This window comes from Mirounga leonina, unplaced genomic scaffold (genome assembly GCF_011800145.1).
Source record: "Mirounga leonina isolate KUSES-001 unplaced genomic scaffold, KU_Mleo_1.0 Mir_205, whole genome shotgun sequence".
In the NCBI taxonomy this organism is placed as follows: domain Eukaryota; kingdom Metazoa; phylum Chordata; class Mammalia; order Carnivora; family Phocidae; genus Mirounga; species Mirounga leonina.
In genome coordinates this window covers 2675740-2698216 of record NW_023270515.1, presented here as the reverse complement: position 1 = coordinate 2698216, position 22477 = coordinate 2675740, and the positions used below count along the sequence as shown (strand labels likewise).

General features: G+C 52.6%; 1 protein-coding gene across 1 annotated transcript in view; it reads right to left on the bottom strand.

Annotated features, from left to right (window-relative positions):
* Positions 1 to 22477, bottom strand: part of BACE2 (beta-secretase 2) — a gene marked incomplete at its 5' end in the record, with an annotated part of 91522 nt that overhangs the window by 53850 nt on the left and 15195 nt on the right. The window contains one exon of the mRNA XM_035028850.1: positions 407 to 495. Coding sequence (XP_034884741.1) covers positions 407 to 495 — 89 coding nt within the window. The remainder of the gene's footprint in view (positions 1 to 406; positions 496 to 22477) is intronic.

The window sequence follows — 22477 nt, the reverse complement described above, 5'->3', positions numbered from 1 at the left end:
GTTGGTTAAGCGACTGCCTTCGGCTCAGGTCATGATCCTGGAGTCCCTGGATCGAGTCCCATATCGGGCTCCTTGCTCAGCAGGGGGTCTGCTTCTCCCTCTGACCCTCCCCACTCTCATGTGCTCTCTCTCATTCTCTCTCAATAAATAAAAAAAAATCTTTAAAAAAAAGAAAAAATGCGCACACAATCGTCTACACGTCCACACGGATATCTACACACACAGAAGTACACACAACCACACACACATCTATCTACACATACACAAAAGTATACACATACACAGATCCCCCTTCAAAGGACAGACTCCCGGCTCCTCCCGTTCCAGGGTATTCTCAAGCACTGGTATGCTCCCCCGAAACCCCGCCGCGCCCGGCCACGCGCCCGGCCACGCGCCCGCCACTCACCTCTCCGCGTCAAAGTACGAGTCTACGTAAGAGTGCGGGGCACCTGCCACGGCGAAGTTGCTGCTTCCAGTGTCAACGAGAATCTGCAGCTTTTATTTGTAAGGGGAAAAAACAGACACTATCAGGTTACTTGAATAAGGCAACACTCTTGAATAATTCTTTCAAAAATGAAGCACCAAGAACAACGTATTGCTCGGAAAAAACTTGTATTGATTAGAAATTTTTTTTAAAAGCTGCTTTGAAACTGAAATCTGAACACAGTCCATTAAGAAGCTTACGGCAGGGACGGGGATCCGTTTTGCTTTGGATACACAAGAGGCCTTACGAGAAGCTATTTCACCGAAATAATTATTTCCTTTTTAAGCCACCGGCGCTTGCCTCTAGGCAGAGCCCCGTCCCACCCCGGGCTGTCTCCCTGCCTTTCCAACCTCACGTGGAAATCCTGACCCGGGGTGGGGGCCCTGCCCAGGATGCCCCCACAGCCTCCCCCTGGAAGCTGGCATTCCCTCATCTGTGCCCTACAGCACCTGGGGACACCTGTCACACGTGTCAGTTCTTGGTTTTAATGACTTCGAATTTACATACAGTAACAACGCAAGATCTTCGCTTTTCCACCGGTGGGCTCTGGCATGGTCTGCATCCAAAGCAAGAGACAGGCATTTCTATTATTCCCAAAAGCTCGCTTCCTGCCCCCTTTCCAGGCAACCCTCCTGTTCCTCAGAGGCAAGCACCTCTGACTTGCTTGCCATGGACTGGACAGTGTATCAACATCCGCGGGTTTGTTCTTTTGCCCGGCAGGGTGGGGGGGCATCTCGCTTCTGATCAACAGGTTTCTGAGCTCCTCTCCTGCAGTGATGTGTGCTGGGACTTGTCCTACAGCTGAGCAGTACTCCTCACACGGACGACGTCTGTCCTCCTCAACGGGCACTGGGGTGGCTTCTGGTTTCAGCCTTTTGGGCACAAGGCTGGTATGGACGTTCTTGTAGAACTCATTCTGTGGATGTCTGTTTCCACTGCTTCTGGGTAGATACCTAGGGCTCTAACATGATGGGTCATAGAGTAAGTGTATCTTTAATGTTGTTTTAATTCCAAACCCGTCTCCAAAGGAGACAATACCAAGTTACACTCCCACGGTCCACTGTTCCTCTGGTTCATCCGCTCCATATCCGCCTCCAATTTGGCATCGCTGGTTGTTTTCCTGGCAGCCATTCTAGTGAGCGTGGACTGGGATCTCCCTGGGGACCAGTGACCCCGAGCCACCACACTGTATGTGAATCGTCTTCCACCCCCACCCCCAACCGCCGGCAAGCAATGATGTCCGCAGGCAGAGTGTGCTCAGCATCATCCCAAGTCCAGACACACAGCCCACTGCACACACAACGAGGAGACCTTTCGGAAGTAAACACAGAACATGCAGATAAAACCCCAGAGGTTGGAAATCAAGTTTAAAAAGCTGTAGATAAGGGAATCCAGGTGGGTAAGTTTCTACCTAGAATTCTCTCAACACTCCCGCCACTGCTCTGGTCAAACCCTCAGTTTTGCCAAAGCCCATGTTTTCTGTCTTTCTCTTACCTGGGCCCCCCCACCCCCGGCAGGATGTCCCTCAGTCAGCCACTCTGTCCTTCTGGAAACTTCTGGAAATTGGTCTTTGCTTTGGATTCCGGGACACGGCACAGCCAGCGTTCCTCCAACGTCTGCACCTGCCCACCTCAGCCTCACTACTGGGGCTTCTCTTCCCGCCTTGTGGACCAGAGTTTCCCACTGGTCAGCCCTGCAACCATGTCTGGGCACCACGCACACAGGCCTCATGGCGACCTCACCGCGTCACCTGGCATTCCGTGCCCTCCACCCACCTGTGACTCTCTGCATCTCCCACCTGCGTCTCCCTCCCTTGTGCCCCTGAGCTCCAGGCCTTTCTTACTCAACGCCTCCACTTGGGATGTCCAAGAGCCGTCTGTTAGCGGATGAACTGTGTCCCCCAAGAAGACACACTGGAGCCCTGGCCCCCTGGGACCTGTGAATGTGGCCAGACTTGGAAAACAGGGTGTTTGCAGATGTCGTCAAGTTGAGACCGTTAGGGTGGCCCTCGTCCAACAGGGCTGTCCTCCCAAGAGGAGAACACCACGAGAAGACACACACAGGGAGAAGGCCAAGTGACAGAGGCAGACACTGGAGTGACGCGGGCGCAGGCCACGGTGCTCTGAAGACCGGCGGCCACCCCCAGGACCAGGAGATGCAAGGACGGACTCTCCCCGGGGTCCCAGAGGGAGCTCGGCCCTGCGGCCACCTTGACGTCAGACCTCTGGCTCCGGACCGTGAGAGGGGACATTTCTGCGTTAGACCACCCGGTCTACACATCACCAGGGCAGCCCCAGGGAACAAACACACCATCTCAAGTCTGCCGTGTCCGAAACTGAATTGCCAGCACCCCCAGACATTCCAATCTCCTTAACAGTGGCTCCATCACGTCGGCTCGGGCCGCCCAGCTTGGCGACACCATCCGTGCTTCTCTGCCTTGTGCCCCATGTCCGGGCCATCAGGAAGGTGCGCCGCCGCCTCCTCCAGGCTGGACTCCGTGCCCGCCCACTTCTCATCACCTCCCGGGATAACCACAGCGACGGTGGACAGCCAACTCCTACTACGTGCCAGTGATTCCTTACAGTGCTTCCAACACACTGAGCTGTTTAGTCCTCATGAGGCCCTTCTGTGGGCAGCGCCACCATCACCCCCATTTCACGGGCAATCCGGCGCCGAGGGGCGGACCTGCCCAACCACGCTGGGGTGAGTAGTAGCGGGGCTGGGTCTGAACCCACGTTGCCTTCCTCCAAACGCATTCTTGTAACCCACCTACCGCTCCCTAGGCTCTAGGAGCCCTCCGTTTTCCCTCCAAGCCCACCAGCATGTGCGCTCTCGGGCGGGGATTTGGGCCGTTTTGTTCTCTGCTCTGTCCCCAGTGCCCAGAACGGGGCCAGGCACAGAGTAGACACTCAAATATTTGTTGGATGAACAGCTAAGGGATTCTCAAAGGTAAAATCAAAGACACTAACCTTTCCCTTGGTAGAAGGACATTCCAGATTCGGGAAAAAATAAAGGTACAGTCAGTACGCCTGAACCTGCCGTGCGCGGGCTCCCCAGACGCTCAGGTGTGGGCTGCCAGGCATCAGACAGCAAACCCAGCTGCTGCGTCCCTGATCCACGGAGCGCACCGGCCTTCCCTGCAGGAGGCTGTGGAAATGGCGGGGAATCGTCCTGGGAGCACCTGCCCTAGAGCTCTGGGCACAACAAACGCATCACCATGTCTTCTCAAACCAGAGCCTATTCTGTGAGCCCAGAGTGTGCCCTTCCCACCACTGAAGATCCCATCCGTGACACCGGAAGGGATGGTGGGGACACAGATCTGGGGACTAAGGCCTGACGTGAATCTAAAATGCACTACATAGGGGCACCTGGGTGGCTCAGTCAGTTAAGCGTCTGCCTTCGGTTCAGCTCACGATCTTGGGGTCTTGGGATGGAGCCCCATCTTGGGCTCCCTGCTCAGCGGGGAGCCTGCTTCTCCCTCTGACCCTCCCTGCTCATGCTCTCTCTCACTCTCACTCTCTCAAATAAAATCTTAAAAAAAAACAAAAACAAAAAGCACTAAATAAAGATGATAAAAGTCACTTTATACGCCTTAGCTTTAGGAGGTGAATTCTGCGCTTCATCTGCATTTATTAACACAGAGTCACTCGCAAAGGTGTAAGATCTCACTCCCCTACAGAGAGGTTTGGGTATTTCAGACAGCATGCAGCTTGAATAAAAATTACCTGGTTCCCTATTCAAATAGTTGATGCCCAACAGCCCTGAGCTCCCAAACCACAACGTGGATCGGACTGCATATGAATTTCTCATGAACGTACAAAGGGGTGCCAAGAAGTCTGTATGTCCTCAGATTTGACGGGAGAGGAAGTGGCGATGCGGAGGGATCCCCCATGCATCCAGCAGTCTGAGCAGGTAACCGGAGCGGAGAAGCTCCGTGCACAGGTCAGTTGGATGGGCCAGATTTTCCTACAGGGGAGAGTTCTCTGCTCCCAGACACGCTCACGTTCAGTGGCTCACCACAATATGATCCTTAAAGTGGGTGTATCAGAATCTCTGTGTGGGTTTTGTGTTTTGTTTTGTTTTTTTTAAAGTAGCTTCCCCTGCCCTGTGTGGAACCCCCAAAGCGGGGGCTTGAACTCATGACCCTGAGATCAAGACCTAAACTGAGATCACGAATCAGAAGCTTAACTGACTAAGCCACCCAGGCGCCCTTCTGTGAGGGTTGTTTTTTTTTTTTCAATCCCCTCAACTTTAATTCTTTTCAGAGACGAGTTCATCCCCTGTACATCCAATCAGATACATTTTTCTTAATCCTTTGACTTCCCATGCCACATTTCCATGAAACAGTGGCGGTGACTGATAACAACCTCAGGCACCTCTGCCCTCCAGAGAAAGCAGACTCCACCTGTCCTCTCAGGCTGGTTCCCCATCCTGGGGGCTTTCCAAGAGCCAGCTCATTAAGTCACTCAGTTGTGGCCCAAAGATGCTGGCTATGCATCACAAAAGATGCCTTTATCAGTCCTCTCCCTGGGGGAATGCCTGGGGTTTCAGGAGCTCGACCGGAAACTGGAATAAGACCAAATATAGATTTCTTCTTAAAAGTCACAGTATCACAAATAGCCAATGTGAACAGCAAGGATGGGACCTTTACCCATCCTGGGAATGCAGTTCCAAATGCAGCCTGTCATGCACCAAGGCTTTTGTCCCAAGAGCAGACACCGGGTCCAAGTGGACATAAGCTCATCCGTGCAACTCACAGGGCCCTGCATCCAGATTTCAATGGTTCCTGGAGGCAAGATGAGCTTTTCAAGTTGCCTGGATGAAAGCGCAGAGAGGCAAAGGAGAAGAAAAGGCAACAGGACTCCTTCATGAACCAATCAGGCAATTCCACGCCTTTAAAAGCAGTGGGGCTGAATGTATGTGGCAAGACACCTCAATCACCCGAAAAACACAAAACCAAACCAGACACCAATTGTACAACAGTGAGGAATGCTTCATCGGTCATTAAAAGTCACAGACAGGGCGCCTGGGTGGCTCAGTTGGTTAAGCGACTGCCTTCGGCTCAGGTCATGATCCTGGAGTCCCGGGATCGAGTCCCACATCGGGCTCCCTGCTCAGCGGGGGGTCTGCTTCTCCCTCTGACCCTCCTCCCTCTCATGCTCTCTGTCTCTCATTCTCTCTCTCGCAAATAAATAAAATCTTAAAAAAAAAAAAAAGTCACAGACAATCAAAGCTCTAGATGCTAACATGAGCATCCTTCCTACCCACGCTCGTCGTCAGTCAGGAGAGCGCGTCGTCTCTATGAGTGTTTCTGGGTCTCCACGCACCCGGCCACCAGCAGGCCGTGTGCAGAAAGGCCAGCCGCTGGGGCATCCCACGTCCCCACCAAATGCTCCTGCGCAACACGGCGTGGTCAGAGGGACACAAGACTACTGTCCTGGGCATAATGGCCCAAGTGACCAAGGCCTTTCTGGGCAGACACTCCCCCCATGGCCTCCGCATCATACCAGACCCGAGAGTTTTCATACACCCCCACCCATACCTCTACCACAAGGCACGATGTCCCCTTTTGCAGAGGCAGGGGTCAGGAACGCAGAGGAAAGTTGCACCAGAATACAAACTGCATTAACTTACATGCAGATGACTCCAAACCATCCAGGCTTTTGGTACGACCCTCTTTCCCAGCTAGTTCAGCAGGGGCCAACTCGCAAGAAAATTCAATTTGGAGGCACGGCTCACCAAAGCTGGCCACCCCGGTTGTTCCTAGAGCTTATGATCTGAGGAGAGAAATCGCCCCAAGAGATGAGGCAGCCCAAAGTCAGGCAAGGGATGGATGTCCAGGGTAAACACTGTGGGTTGCATTTCAGGTGCACAGCAAACAAGCCAACACCTTTTTCTGTGAGCCGATGCTGGACGCAGAGGCCATGCGTGTTGACTTCTGGCCAGGGCCAAGCCTCCCCTCGGGAAGGAGTCTGAACCATAGAGGAAGAAGCTTAGTGTCCCTGCCCTATACATCTCACGCCATCTGCTCTGAAAGGATCGAACCTCCGAGGCTCTGGGTGCAGGCCACCTCTTAGCCTGTCTCCACGCACCTGCCCAATCCTCTGCGGGTTCCTTCACCCCGAACTTCCAGAATCATCTCCCGCTTCCTTGGGTTCAAGTCCACACACGATGGTCTAACCCCAAAACACATCGCTTGGCCCCATCAAGGGACATTGAAAATGCACGCAGTGTCCTCAAATCCGAGGAATGTTTGCATTCTCAAAACACAACTGGAAATGACTCAGAAGTGCTGAAGAGAGACAACATTCCCACCTTACACCGGGGTGCAGATGTGCCGCCCGGAGGTGCGAGTCGCCCTCCTTCCCTACGCCCTCCCTCCCTACGCTGGGGAACTCATGTTCCATTTCTTCTAGAACACAGCAATGTGTGACGAGCTGGGGCCTGTATTCCGAGGGCCCTCTGGAGGGACAGCAGCAGACATGGGCCCTGCAGAGCTAGGTACCCAGCAGAGAGGACCAAAATATCCACAGGCCTGTCCTCAAAAGCTGCCTGTGGTCCAGGTCGAAAGGCCCAGGAAGGTCCAGAACAGCAGGAGTTGACAGCACAAGTTTTTTGTCACTTCTTAGAATCAGCAAAAACCCAAACACACTCCCTGGAGCTTCTGCCCTTGGCCCCTGTCACAGGCAAGCATCAGTGAGTTTAGCTCCTGTCTGGATTCCTCACCTCCCTTCCCCTGCTCAACCTGCTGAGGTGGGGCTTCTGTCCAGGTTCCAGGCCTGCCAGGCTCCCCGGGGACCTCCCAGGTCTCTGCCTGCTCAGAAGCCTGTAAGCAGAACTGGCCACTACTGACCAGTCCCCCTGGAAGCTTCAGAAACACCACCTTCCTGCTTTTCCTGCCACGGTCCCCCTTCTCATCTCCCCTGCAGGTATCTCCCTCCTCTGTGCTCTTGGAAATACCTTACAAATCATTCCTAGGAATTGTGTCCCCAGCCCCTAGTGCACCATTTCCATGCTGGATGGAGTCCAACGGTCTTCTCCAGATGACCCCTGCAGGAGGGTGGGCCCTGGTGTGGTTCTGCTCTTCGTCGCCAGCACCTAGGACAGCGCCCAGGACATAGTAGGTGCTCAATAAACCAACAGTTGTGGAATATACAAGTGGGGGACAAACTTTTACTGGGTGGACACTAAGTGGCAGATGTGCATATTCTGGGCCAAAGAAATGTGTTTATTCATCTATAAGACAAGTCTGTACTGCATACCTGTGAATTATACACAAAAGATCAAGAAGGCAAAAAGATCTTAGACCATCTATTCTAGAAGATGAGAGATGAAGAAAGAAGATGTGTGAGAATCCTAATACCCCCAAAGCAAACACTCCCCTCTTAGACGTGTGCTTCTTCAACAGTACCCTCCGGGCCCCCCACTCCCGCCTGGACCTGCACAATGCCATTCTACAAAATAATCCTGAAACAAGGACAACTACTCTGCACCAGTCACCGGTGGGTGGGAACTGGATAGGTTTGGAATGTGAATGAGCAGTCTGTCTACATGTCAGAGAGATGCTTCTGCACTTCGCTGAGCAGGGCGCAGGATCAAAGGACACCCCACTGGTCACAGACCTGCGTCTGGGCAGGCTCCTTCTGCTTCTGTCTAGCTGCTCCATGACCTAGGAGGCCAGTGACGAGTGCTCCCAGGGGGTGCTTGTGAGGGGTAAACGCAGTCAGGTGAGTTACCCGCTCCCCCGATGCAGGCTCTCGGGGAGCGAGCAATATCTCCTGGTGCTGAATCCACGTGCACTTCTCGGCAGGAGACGGGACACCGAGGTCAGTCCTCGGTGGCCACCAACACGAACTCCATGACACCTGAAGGACCTCTGCCCAAGGGTTGGTTCCTTGACTCTGACAGTTTCTTCAGGACGTTCTCTTTGGGCTTGTTCTTGGGGACAGCCATATCCTCATGCCCTGCCTAGACAAAGCTCACTCATGTTTAAAATGGCATATTTTGTGGGGTTTGATTTTCCTCATTTTGCGTTGGCATGATTCTGACAGGCACTCCTGGAGGTCTGGGTCTTTACTGGCCTCCCATTTCTCCAAATTGCATACCTTTTCTTTCAATGAGCTTGTAAGCTGCCAGAGGGCCAAACACATTTTCTGGTCTCTTTCCACAGTCCCCATTAATGACTACAACTAACAGGAATTTGCTCATCACCTGACCTGTGGGGGGAAGAACACACGTGAGCTGATACCTGGGAGGAGAGACAAAGGCACACCTGCGAGAAGCTGGAAGACGCAGGAGGCCGTTCAAGAGGCCAAACTCCTGATACACGTGTGCAAAGTACTTAAGTTTTCTGGAGATGGCAAGGGTGGGCTAACTTCATGTCCCAGCTGCTCTACCAAATAACCACACACGTACCTCTTAAATATCCAAGGATAACCAAAGTTGGAATCCAAGACGAGGTTCTGGTGCCCACCCACGTGCCCTGGTACTTAGTCCAGCTTCCGGTTAGTCTCTGTAGCCGAAAGAGCAAGAGGCTTCAGCATCCAGGGCAGGCCTGGAGTGCCAGGGAGTGAATGCTCCTGGGAGCGCCCTCAACCCCAAATACACAGCCGCTGATGGATGGATGGAGTCCTCCACCTGCTGGCTCCTCACACAGACAGCCGGAGCTGCGCTCTGCCACCTCCCAGAAGTCCCGGCAGGGACGGGCTCCTTCCTGCCCCACTGCCTTGCTCCCACCAGTGTCTCAGGCCAGGGAGAACCAAGGGAAGGTGGACTCATGCAAACCTTGCCTCATGCGCCCCAAAGACCAAATATCCTCAAACTCAGAGAGCCTGATCGAAAACAAAAACAGCGTGGCCAGGAACGCGAAGAGCCTCGTGGGGCTCCGAATCATCTGACCGTCCTACCACCAGCTGAAACCAACCAGCGGACTGTGCGTGTCTGTCTCCCACTATGTGTCCCTCCTCCATCTTCCGAGGATGCACGGGGCAGTAACCTCACAGAAAGCCATTTGCTTGTCGCCACAATAAGGTGAAATGTTGCACTGAAGAGAAGAAATGAGTTAGGCGCCTAGTTAGCAATTAGCAGCCAGAGATTTCTCAGCCATCACTGTCTCTTGTTCAGCAGGTTAATAGATAGGAAAATTAGCAGATAATTTAAATAATGGCTCATTTAACACAGCGATTCCTAATTACATTAGCAGCCCATCTGCTGAAGGCTCCTGGCACCCAGAACCCACAGCAGCGGCGGTTCCGGCCCAGCTACGCGGGGCTGTTTGCCCACAGCTATTACACGTGATTATAGGCGCTGATCTTGTTAATCAGGTTCTTTCAACGCTTCAGTTCTGGAGATGGATCTCATTTACTTAAACACGTCTTGTCGAAGAAAGCAAGAGTAACTGCCACACGCCATTTCTCCACAATCTAAAATTAAGGGTGTCTTCTAAAGAAGGGAGGAAAAAAATCATTTTCAAAGGGCCCCACTTAACACAAACAGATGTTACAGAACTTAGCTAAGAGGGGCTTGATTATGCAATTTATTCGGGCCTCGTGTGCACGCACACTAGCGCTTTACTATTCTGACGGGGCTCCTACTAGAAACACACACGTCAAGAGCCACACGGATTCCCCGGCTGCTTCTGGGAAAACCAGCACTGCCACAAGCAGTGAAAGGGGTCCACGGGACACTCCGGGCTTGGCAGGTTAATTCTGGCGGTGGAGGGGGAGTGAGCAGAATTTGGGGTGCACGAGGGTTGATGTGAGGGGGTCCCGGTTTTAAGAACCTAAGAGTCATGCATCCCCCAATCACAATCCTCCTGGACACAGGACTTACCATTCCCTCTGCAGTGACCACCCATCCCTGCGGTGGTGGGGTGGTGGGGTGGTCACTGCCGGGAGGGGGTGGTCCCTGAGTTTTGAAACCTTCCAGACAACCCATCATCCCTGTCAGGAAGACTGGAAAGGCGAAGAGTGGGGGAGAGCCTATCACACACCCACAGCCCAGGTCCCTAAAACGTGCTGGTAACTACGTCCATTCACAGGACTCTGGCTTCAAGCTCACGGTCTAGCTGTGGTCCCAGGATACACTCTGTGCCTCCTCTAAAGCAGGGCCGCGTGACGCGCAGGGGTTCACGGTCTGTTAGACCCGGGTCTGAGCACTGGCTCGGCCTCCTCTCGGCTGGCCGTGGAACCCCACACGTGGTCTCTGGGCGCTGGTGTGATCACCGTCCACCCGCCAAGTGGGATGATGGAGAGTGCTGTTCTGAGGAGCGCAGGGGAGAATTTACGGGTGGTGCAGCCAGAAGAGTGCCTGGTACCCCGGGATGCTTTCATTTCTCAAACAGGGTGGCATGACTCCATTTTTCCTCTTGTTTCAGGGCCGACTTTCAGCACAGGACTCGCATCAAATTACCCCCCAGACTTTCATTCAATCCTTGCTTTGCCGCTGGTCAGGACACAGATCAGAGGTGGCATGCCTGAGCTCCAGAACGGGCACAGCGTCCTCAGCAGGCCCCCCGAGGGGCACTGTGGCTGGTCCCTGCAGCAGGCGATGCCCACAGGGACGTGACCACGTGCTGAAACACGGGGGGGGGGTGACCCATGTGTCAGGAGCACCCACAACACGGCTCAGACTCGAGTCCCAGGGCCACCAAGGCTGTTTGCACTCCCCAGGCCTTTCTTCCCCACTCTGTCCCCTGGGTGCCCGAGATCCCCCACCCACCTCCTTTCCTCTGCCCTCCCCTTCCATGAGTCCAGGTGTCTTGTCTGTGGCTCTCCCCGAATCTCTCCTCAAGCCGTCCGTGTTCCTCTTCCTCCCCCCTTCCGCCTCCTGGAGCACCCCAGCAGCTTCAGGTCAGCAGCTCTGAGCGCAGGGCTGAGCACGGTGCTCAGTAAAGGTTTGCTAAAGGAGTGAGTGGGGCCCTCTGGTCCCCAGAGATGGGAGCCAGTTAGCTCCAGCTCTCTGGGTGGGTTTTCCCAGGGTCTGATGCCCTGCCCAGGGTCTCGGGCTGCAGTGACTCTCCTGGCTTCTCCCCCACGGCACCTCTGCTGGCTGTGCCTTATCCCCTGGGGCCACCACGGTGTGCACATAGACTGGGCACGGGGCGGGGGGGCAGGACCCTCGGTGCCAGCACTCCGTCCTCAGCAGCCCTATCCTCCTGCTGTCAATGCTGAGCAAAGGTGACACTATTCAGGACCTCTCCCTGCGAGCGGCCTGCACACCACTGAAGCTTTTTCTTTCATACTTCTCCAGGCCAGCCCCTGGGAGCACAGGAAAGCCGAAGACAGACCAGTTCCCACTGATCGAAGTCCATGAGCCTCGCCCCTACGCCCAGAAGGCAAAAGAGTCCTCTAAGCATCTGGGATTTTAAATACCCTTTTTGCCCCATGGAAGACGCCATGGGGGTAAACCTGTGTGGGCGCCCTGCTGCGAGAGAGGTCACCTGCCCCCCCCCCCCGGTCATGCCCTTCCTGGGGACAGCCACAGGTAAAGACTAAGTGATACTGGATAATAAAGGCCTGGCCATTTCTGCCCAAGTTGGGCCGACTCTGCAGGGTCCTTCTAGCTCCCGCGTGCCCTCCAGGGCAGCAGAGACTGTCCCTGGGCACCATCACTGTGTGACCCCCACCGCCCACTCCTGCTTCCTCCTCCCTGTTCACGGGTGTGGACCCTAAGAGCACGCCACGAGCACCCGCGGCCACACTCTGCTCAGAGCTGCTCCCTGGAGCCCAGCCCACAACGCTGCTCTTAGCTGAACAAATGCTCCGTGACTACTTCTCCAAGTGCTTCCCTCCGAAGACAACCTCAGCAGATGCCTAGGCCTGGTCTCCAAAGAAGACGTCCGAGCTGTCTCCCAAAGCAGACTGAACGGATGTCCCCCCGACCCGTCAAAGGCCAGGGCCGGAGGCCTCACAGTGAAGCAGTCAGAGCTGGTCTCCACTTTGCCACAAGCTGGCTGAACAGTCATTCCGTGCCTCAGTTTGGTCATCTATAAAATGGAGAGAATAATTTCGGCCTTCAAAATCACTGTGTCTAAGTTTAGCTTTGCTCTTAAGAGTTCAGACAAGGGGGCGCCTGGGTGGCTCAGATGGTTAAGCGTCTGCCTTCGGCTCAGGTCATGATCCCAGAGTCCTGGGATCGAGTCCCGCATCGGGCTCCCTGCTCCTTGGGAGCCTGCTTCTCTCTCTCTCTCTCTCTGTCTCTCATGAATAAATAAATAAAATCTTAAAAAAAAAAAAAAAAGAGTTCAGACAAGGAAGGGGCACCTGGGTGGCTCAGTTGGTTCAGCGTCCGACTCTTGGCTTCGGCTCAGGTCATGATCTCGGGGTCGTGGGATCGAGCCCTGCCTCAGGCTCTGCGCTCAGCATGGAGTCTGCTTGAGATTCTTCCTCTCCCCCTCTGCCCCTCCTCCATCCCTGCTGGCAGGTTCTCGCTCTCTAAAATCAATCAATCTTGGGGTGCCTGGGTGGCTCAGTCGGTTAAGTGTCTGCCTTTGGCTCAAGTCATGATCTCGGGGTCCTGGGATTGAGTCCCCCGTCGGGCTCCCTGCTCAGCTGCGAGCCTGCTTCTCCCTCTGCCCGCCGCTCCCCGTCTGTGCACACGTGCTCTCTCTCTGTGCAAATAAATAAAATCTTTAAAAACAAAATAGGGCGCCTGGGTGGCTCAGTCGGTTAAGCGACTGCCTTCGGCTCAGATCATGATCCCGGGGGTCCTGGGATCGAGCCCCACATCAGGCTCCCTGCTCAGCCGGGAGCCTGCTTCTCCCTCTCCCACTCCCCCTGCTTGTGTTCCCTCTCTTGCTGTGTCTCTCTCTGTCAAATAAATAAATAAAAAAATCTTTAAAAAAAATAAATAAAAAATAAAAACAAAATAAATCTTTAAAATAAAAAGAATTCAGACAAGGAAAGCCATTTGGAGTGTGGGTCTCCCCCCGTGTGCAGGGACGCCCGACGGGGCCAGGCAGATGGAGGGTCAGCCCCCGGCAGCCTCCCAGGTGCAAGGACAGTTTTTGTTGTGGGCAGCAAGAGCGTCACCGCCCACATGAAGCTGTGTCTGTGGCTTTCCAGCTCTTGTGCTCGTCCTTATGCGGGAACGTGGGCCGCTAGCTTGCCTCAGTTGGCATTCTAAGACTCCACCTGTGCTTTCAGCCGCAGAGACTCGAGACAACACCCGCACGCACATCCTGCGGGTGGTCACGCATCCAGGGCTGGCCCTGACTGCAGACTGGCAGAGCGAGGGCCAGGAACAGGAGCCCGGTCCCCACTGGGCTCACAGCCCCTGATGCCACACCTGAAGAAGGTGCGGGCTGTTGGCCAAGAGGTTGCACATGGTGGCCTATCTTCAGGGATCCAGACAGTCCAGGAGTCCTGCCCCTTGGACAGCGGAGCCAAGCATGCATTGATCGGGGAGCTGCTGTAAGCAGCCTCATATCCACCAAGCTTCTAGAAGAATTGGAAGCCTCACTGCTTGTTTGCAAAGGGATATTCAGCGACAGGTGGCCTGGATGCTTCCATCTGCTTGCCCAGCCCCTCCCTCTGTGTAGGTGAACTCGGAGGGGGCTAGGGAAGTGGAGAAAAGAGCACAAAGGGCCCCTTCCCTATGGAGGTGTCCCAGCCCAGGGGGACCTCCCCGGCTGGAGTTTCCCTGGGCCTCTGGGCTTACGTAATCCACCTGCTAGCAGGAGACAATCCCACTGATGGAGGAATGGCGGTGGATGGTTAGGACTCCTTATGTAAAAGTCACAAGGCTAGACCTCATTCACTGATGGCCAGTGAAAATAATGATCCTCTTTACCATGGAAAAGAAAATTCACGCTGAAAGGTGCTTTTTCATTTTTGTTTAAAGATTTATTTATTTGAGACAGGGAGAGGGAGAGAATCTCAAGCAGACTCCACACTGAGCGCGGAGCCCGACCCGGGGCTCCATCCCACGACTCTGAGATCATGACCTGAGCCGAAACCAAGAGTCAGATGCTTAAGCTTAACCAACTGAGCCACCCAGGCACCCCAAACGGTGCTTTTTAAAGAAAGTACAAAAGCAGGTTTGTCCCTGTATTTGGGTGACTGTGGAGGGAAGGAAATTTCTATTTCCAGAGAGCAAGGTAGCCTCTTCCTTCCCAAAAAGACAACCAACCACTCCCCAAAACCCATTATAGGTTTCCAGGGATCTTAGGAGACATTGTTTTAGCTAAAAATCAGCTCTTTCTGCACATTTTCCAAAGGAGTTTAAACAGATTCTCATCAAAGGTGCAATATCTTAACTCTCACGATATTTCCGGAGATTCGCTAAATGCTCCCTTTTGCTCAAGAGTTGGTAACCGCAACTGAAAAGCTATTTCACATCTAATCTTTCAGAACAAAGACAGGAGATAAACTTCACCCAGGTCCCACATTCAAATATCGTCAGTTTTTAGTCAATATTTAAAAAAAAAAAGGAAAGAAAAGGCGTACATACACTTGGCTGCAACAACAGCCAAGATTGTCAACTTACCGTTATGATCAAGTGGTTATTTTTCACTATTACTCTCAGCATTAAGATTCATTTTTTTTTTAAAGATTATTTATTTATTTATTTATTTGGGACAGAGAGAATGAGAGAGAGAGAGCACATGAGAGGGGGGAGGGTTAGAGGGAGAAGCAGGCTCCTCACCGAGCAGGGAGCCCGACGCGGGACTCGATTCCGGGACTCCAGGATCATGACCTGAGCCGAAGGCAGTCGCTTAATTAACTGAGCCACCCAGGCGCCCGAGATTCATTTTTTTAATCGTGGTGAAACACACAGAAAATTTGTCCTCTTAACCATTTTTAAGTACACAGGTCAGCGCTGTGCAGCCATCTCCATCGTCTACCCCCAGAACACGTCCGTCTTCCCCAAACTGAAACTCTGTCCCCCATGAGACAGTAACTCCTCCTTCCCTCCTCCAGCAGCACCCCCACCGGCACCCACATCCTACTTTCGGACTCCATGAATCTGACTACCCTAGTGCAATCAACCCAGTATTTCTCTTTCTGCATCTGGCATATTTCACTGAGCACAATGTCCTCACGGTTCACCCACATTGTAGCAGGTGTCAGAAGTCCTTCCTTTTTAGGGCTGAGTAATAATCCGCCGTACGGATTCATCACCATCACGCTGCGTCTGTCCATTCATCCGTCAACAGACACTTGGGTTGTTTCCACCTTTTGGCTGAATAATGCCTGCTAAGAATACAGGTGTACAAATATCTCTTTGAAAGTGTTTCAAGTCTTTTGGGAAGATTATTTTTTTCAGCAAATATTTCATGAGCAGCTACCACGTGCCCGGGGCCACAGAGACAAAGAAGATCGGGTGCCCCTTCCGGATTTTACCACCTAATAAGATTGAGACAAGAAAGACCAGCCTTCTCTTTTATGATGGTCTTCGGTCTCTGTTGAGGTGACTATGGGACCAGTGAGGAACGAAACGCTAGTAACGAGAGATTAATTATTTGAGGCTTATCCACTGAATTTAAAGTTTAATTTCTAAGCCTTTCCCCCTGCCAATCAACACACTTCAGAAAAAAATAACTCCCTCTATTTTAGGATGCTATCTGCCTAGTAATCAGTTTTAATATTGTGTGAAACACAAAAGAAGGAGCACAGAGACACGGACTGCCGATCACAACCCAAAACTGTCCATACATTGTACTAGATCTAAAACTGATCAGCCAAATGGGCCTGCCAGGTTAGCCTCTCACGGTTTATTTTATGAAAATACACATACAGTACTACCATGATGGGCTTCGAAAGCAGAAAGCGTGACTAAGTCCTAGGAGTCACAAAGGTACGAACACCTTCTAGCAACACTGACAATTACACACAGTGAGCGCTAACCCATGAATCCTCACATCTGGCTCACTGTGGGATGGGATGCAGCCTTTGCAATGACCATCTCTTCTTAAAATCTAAAGTGTTACCTCCATCTTGCCTCACCTCTTTGCATGCTGTCTGATCAGCCCAAACCTAGAAGGAGTAACACAGAAAGGCCAGTTTTGGGGCTTGCCAGCCTTGCTAATTTCAGGCCAGCCATTTAAGAAACCAGCTACTTCTACGTGGTTTGTAAAAGGCTTTGATGGTTTTTTCTCGTTAAACCCATGAGGGGGAAGAATGTTTTAATAGGCATATGGCGATCAAAGAGATCATTCTCTGCTAAAAAGATTTTTTAAAGCCCTTCCAAGTAAATTCCTCTCAGGAAAGACATTAAATCTAAATCTCCATTGATCTCCACATTTTTATGGTGTCTAGGTATTTTGAAAGAACGCTTAACCCAAAGGAGAAATGACGGATGCATCCCTCTTTTGTTTCCACGCCAGCGAAGCATGGACAGTTTCCTAATTACGGTGCAGAACAGCCACACAGAAACCTTCCAGAACTTCTAGAAATGGGAGAAACTAAGACTTGGCTAGAAAGATTGCAACATAATTAACCTTGGCAAGATCTCCAACGCACGTGAGAGCTTTTCTGTACCATCACTAAAAGCCCCTGGCGCAGCAAACGTAGACAGACACCATCATCCACCTCCTCCTAACTCCCGCCGCCCACCACGGGCATTGGAAGCCCCCCGCCACCCACGCAAGACAGCACACCACCAATGCCCCCAACTCTCCTCCATATCATCCCCTTGTCCCCACCAGGATCACTCCCACCTGCTTACAAACAGGCTGTTCCATTTTCCATCCTAGGGAAGAAAACAGCACACAACCGTCTTAACCCCAGAGCCTCCCTCCAACCACGGCCCCGTGCCTCGGCGCTCCAGCAGTGAAGCCCCTTGCAAGAGGAGACTGCACTCCCGGCTGCAAATCCCCCGTCCCCTCCACCTGAACCCAGGGGACAGCTCTTCTCCGCATCATGTGCCAAGGCCAGCCGAAAGACCTTCTGTCCCTTGGCCACTGTGGGATTTGGGCCTGTTCCTAACTCTCTGCTTCCCTGGGCTCCCCTCCCACGTCCCTGCTGCTCCTTCTCAGGGACCCTCGGCTGATTCCTCCCTCACCTCCCCAGCCTCCAAGTTTTGGGGTGTCTTAGGGCCTCTCTGATCTGTCTCTGCTCACAGGAGACTGCATCTCAAGCCACGGCTTCACCCAGCTGCTCTGCAGTCAACACTCAGACTTACATCTCTGTCTGGGACCCCTTGTCTAAACCCCACATGCATATCCAGCTGCTCTGGGACCACTCACCTTGCATGTTATAAAAGGTGTCTCAATTTGGCATTTCCAAAACCAATCTCCTCATTTTACCTTCTTGACCACGTAGCTCTCAGCAAGAGCAATGCCCCCCTTCCTGCTCGTCTCCTGCCTCTGCTCCCACAGCACGCCCACCATGCTCCAACTGGAGCCTGCCTGGGGCTCCTCCAACATGGAAGCACACATCCTTCTCAGGGCCTGGGCCTGGCTGTTCCCTCGGCCCGAACACCCTTCCCCACGGACCTCACTCCCTCTCTCTCCGGGCCTCTGCTCGAGCGCTACCTCATGAAGAACCCTTCCCCGGGCCAGCCTACAGAATGCAGTCACACCTCCCTACTCCCCGCACGCCTCTGTCTGCACTGTGATCCACCTGGATTTGTCCGTCTCTTCCCACTAAACGTAGATCCGAGAAGGCCAGATTTGTCGTCTCTGGCTCACTGCCGCACCCTCTGTGCCCAGAACAGGGCCAGGCAAGTAGAAATAACACGTCACGTATCTGCTGGATGCAGTCAGTCACCCGGGACTTACAGTAACTGCCTTACAAAACAATACCCAAACTCCGACACTGGGCTGGATTTTATTAGGAAACGTAAAAACAGAAGAACTGAAATGAATCTGAGGGGTCACTGCTCTATCCACCGGAATCACTCCAGGAGCTACCATAGGCCATCTCCAACCCACAGAACAGAACCTGGAATCCACACTTTTAACAAGGTCCCAGGGGACCTGACAGCCAGCCAGGAACGGGGACCACGGACACAGTCCAACCCCCCTGTTAACACGGCACCACCACCCCGGAGCCCCCCAGAAAGCTGCTGACATTTCTGCCAAACTCCTCAGCCAGGGGAAGCTCACTACCTGCTGTCCCAACTTGTTCTAAGTCTAGAGCATCTGTTTGGGCACGTTCTTCTTCTCTCAGTTTAATTCAACAAATATTTATTTACTTATTTATTTTTAAAGATTTTATTTATTTATTTAACAGAGAGAGAGCGAGAGCAGGCAACACAAGCAGGAGGAGTGGGAGAGGGAGAAGCAGGCTTCTCGCTGAGCAGGGAGCCTGACGCGGGGCTCGATCCCAGGACCCTGGGATCATGACCTGAGCCGAAGGCAGACGCTTAACGACTGAGCCACCCAGGCGCCCCTCACAAATATTTATTGAGGATGGATTCAGTGCCTGTCCTCATGGAGCTTCCACGGGGCTGAAGAGCTGACAGCCCCCACCGCTTCCCAGCAGACCCACGTCTGCACTCTATCGATTATCGGAAGTTGAGTGTCCTCCCTAGAGCCCACGGTACCCCTCCTCTGGGGCCAGGTGGGATGCACATCTCCCTGGAGGCCTCCAAGTGTTGGTCATGTGATGTGACTTCCTACCCCTTCCTCATCGAGGTACCTTCCCAGGGCCCCACTGAAAGTCAATATCCAGCCTTCATTTATCACCTTCCAACCATCCGCTAATCAAACATCTAATTATCGTGCTTGCTTATTAGCATAGCCCCTAAGCAAGGATGACAGGCAAATTCATGAAGTGTCCCATATTTTCAAAAGAGGGGATTAAGAGTACATTTATCACAATGAGCACTGAGTAATGTAGAGAACTGTTGAATTACTATATTGTACACCTGAAATGAGTATAACTAATTTAACTAATAAAAAAAAATCTGATTCTCTATTTCCATACATATCAACTAACCTTCCATGCCATGATACACACACGACACTGGGCGACGATCACCTCTGCCCACTGATCACAAACACCTGTGAAATCAATTCGTAGTAAATACTGTCTTGTGTGATTTCACCATTCCTTAAGACATTAAGAACTATATAAAAGCCAACATCAGACAAAGTTAGGATTTGTACTTCATGAAGACTTTTAACCCTCCAGTACACACTGCCCCATCGCATCAGGGCCCGTGGCTATCAGCATCCACCTGAACTTTTAAAAAATCGACTTTTTTTTTTTTTTTAGATTTCATTTATTTATTTATTTGAGAGAGTGAGAGAGCATAAGCAGGGGGAGCGGCAGAGGGAGAGGGAGAAGCAGACTCCCCGCTGAGCAGGAAGCCCAATGCGGGACTCGATCCCAGGACCTGAGATCATGATCTGAGCCGAAGGCAGACGCTTCAGGGACTGAGCCACCTAGGCGCCCCAAAACAATCACCTTTGAGTTTTAATTACTGACAATGATCCTAAAGAACGCTGGGCTCACCAGCCTGGAAAGTTGCTGGTGGAAATTGCCAAAACGGACTCCATCTTGACCTCCTCCACCATCAGAATAGATTTCCCTCAGAAAGGACTGTGAGCGTGGACTCCAGAAAAGCGTCCCACCTCCTGATCTCCCGTGCTGGTTTCCACGAGGGCCCGCAGCTGTGGCCAGGAGTGGCCGTGCACCCCCACGTGGCCCAGCCGCACCCCTCGGGGCTCCTAGACACAACAGACGTCGAAGCCGGCTGCTGCGTCTTCAGTCTCCCAGGAGGAGGCTGCCAGGTCTGAGATCAATGCACACTGATCAATCACTGCTGAGACGGAGGCGAGACCGTAAGAGTCCAAGCTGAAAGCCTCCTGTGCCCAAGTGCCAGGTCTTGGACAAAACAGTCCCGTCCTTTTGGACTCAAGTGCACAGAAGGGCAGGCGGCGAGCTGGCCCTGGCCTTTGGGTAGCTGGCTATAAAAGATGTAATCTTCGGATGGGCCTGAACGTCACAATTTTGCCCCAGGTGGATGGGTCTTGATTTGAGAAAAATAAATAAGCTTAACTCCATTAAACGTGCTTCCCTTCCATCTAGCGTGTGCTGAGAGGAGTGGCTGTGGGTGCACCGTGGAATACCTTAGCATTCATTTACTCAAGAACCAACACTTAACAGGACGAGTGTGTTATGGTCCAGAAAATAAAGCCAGGTGGCATCTTATAGCAAGGGGTCCATTCTATCACGGAAGGCCCACTCCGTCCTCCTTCCTGCCAACATAAACCGGCCTGGTGAACAACGACCACATGGGAAAAGTGGGGAGGACCTCCGGGGGGGCCACAGGCTCTAGGACTCCATCACAAACCGGGAGGGAGACAGCACGTATCACTTGGCTCAGCCTGGCGTCTTTTTTTTTTTAAGATTTTATTTATTTATTTGACAGAGAGACACAGCGAGAGAGGGAACACAAGCAGGGGGAGTGAGAGAGGGAGAAGCAGGCTTCCCGCCGAGCAGGGAGGCCGATGGGGGGCTCAATCCCAGGACCCTGGGATCGTGACCTGAGCCAAAGGTAGATGCTTAACCGACTGAGCCACCCAGGCACCTCGGGAGTGGGATTTATACACCAGCTTCTCTCATCCTACCAAGCCCAATCCCAAGTCAAGGGAAAAGGGAGTCTGAGCAGTGCAGTTCCCAGAAGCTGGCCACCCAGACAGGACAGAAGGGCCTGTCCCAGGAAAACTCCCTCCTCCGTGGGACCCCTGTGTGGTGCCATTTGCACGTGGGCACCCCAATCAGATGCCACCCACAGAGGCATCCCGAGCACCTTGCTCCTGGCTGGCCTCCTCTTCCTCTCCCTTCCAGCAGCATCACCCAGAAGAAGGTGGGGAGGAGGGCAGGAATGGGAATCGACGGAGGATGGACAGGAGTTAGAAGGTGGGGGCGGCCAACCCGCCACCCCACATGCACAGCTGGGAAAAGAGGAGAGTGGAGCCAAGCTGGACCCTGCCTTCTGAGATTGCCTATAAACAAGTGGGCAGCACAGAAACAAAGCGGGGGTCACTCCCGTCCTCTGGCTGGACAGAGGGGAGAGACGCGCCACACACAGGCTCTGCATGGCAGATCACTGCTAAGAGTTGATATTTACGGTTTAGATCAAGCTTTCGATTGTCCAGTGCCATTCTGGGGCTGCTCTGGGAGAGAAGCTTATTGAAGAAGGCAGCCGGTACATCCTCCAGAAGGCCGAGTGCCCGGAACAGTCCAGCGAATAAACCAGTGGATGACTGTTTACTGGGCATCTGTGCTATTCCAAGACACACACGAACTCAGCTCACTGACAGGCAGTTTCTCTTAAATCAAACCAGCCCCCGACTCCATACAGGGCTCCCAAATTCTCATGGACTAGTGACTGAAATTTTTTGGATAAACTACTGTAACAAGAAGAATATTTTGGGGGCACCTGGCTGGCTCAGTCAGTTAAGCGTCTGCCTTCGGCTCAGGTCATGATCCCAGGGTCCTGGGATCGAGCCCCACATCGGGCTCCCTGCTCCGCGGGAAGCCTGCTTCTCCCTCTCCCACTCCCCCTGCTTGTGTTCCCTCTCTCACTGCGTCTCTGTCAAATAAATAAATTTAAAAAAAGAACTAAAATTCCTTGGGGTGCCTGGGTGGCTCAGTCGGCTGGGCATCCAACTCTTGGTTTCGGCTCAGGTCATGATCTCAGGGTCGTGAGATCGAGCCCACGTCAGGCTCTGCTCCCAGTGGGGAGTCTGTTTGGAGATTCTCTCCCTCTGCTCCTCCCTCTCCCCCTCTCAAATAAACAATAAATCTTAAAAAAAAAAACCAAAACAAAAAGAACTAAAATTCTTTGGAAGATTTTTACACAGGCAGTAAATTCTGTTTCTAACTTTAGAATTCAAAAGTATTTATGTATGTAGCAAACATACCATTTCTGGCGGCAGAAATCAAGGAAGGATGGAAACATGTAAAGACATCTCCCTGAAAAGACCTCTCTCCGTAGCAGGAGTTTCTTAAGAAAAGGCAGTTTCTAAGTCCGTGTGAAAGTATCACCTGAAAGGGACCTGCTTGAACGGTTTATTATTTTTTTCAGTATCTACTA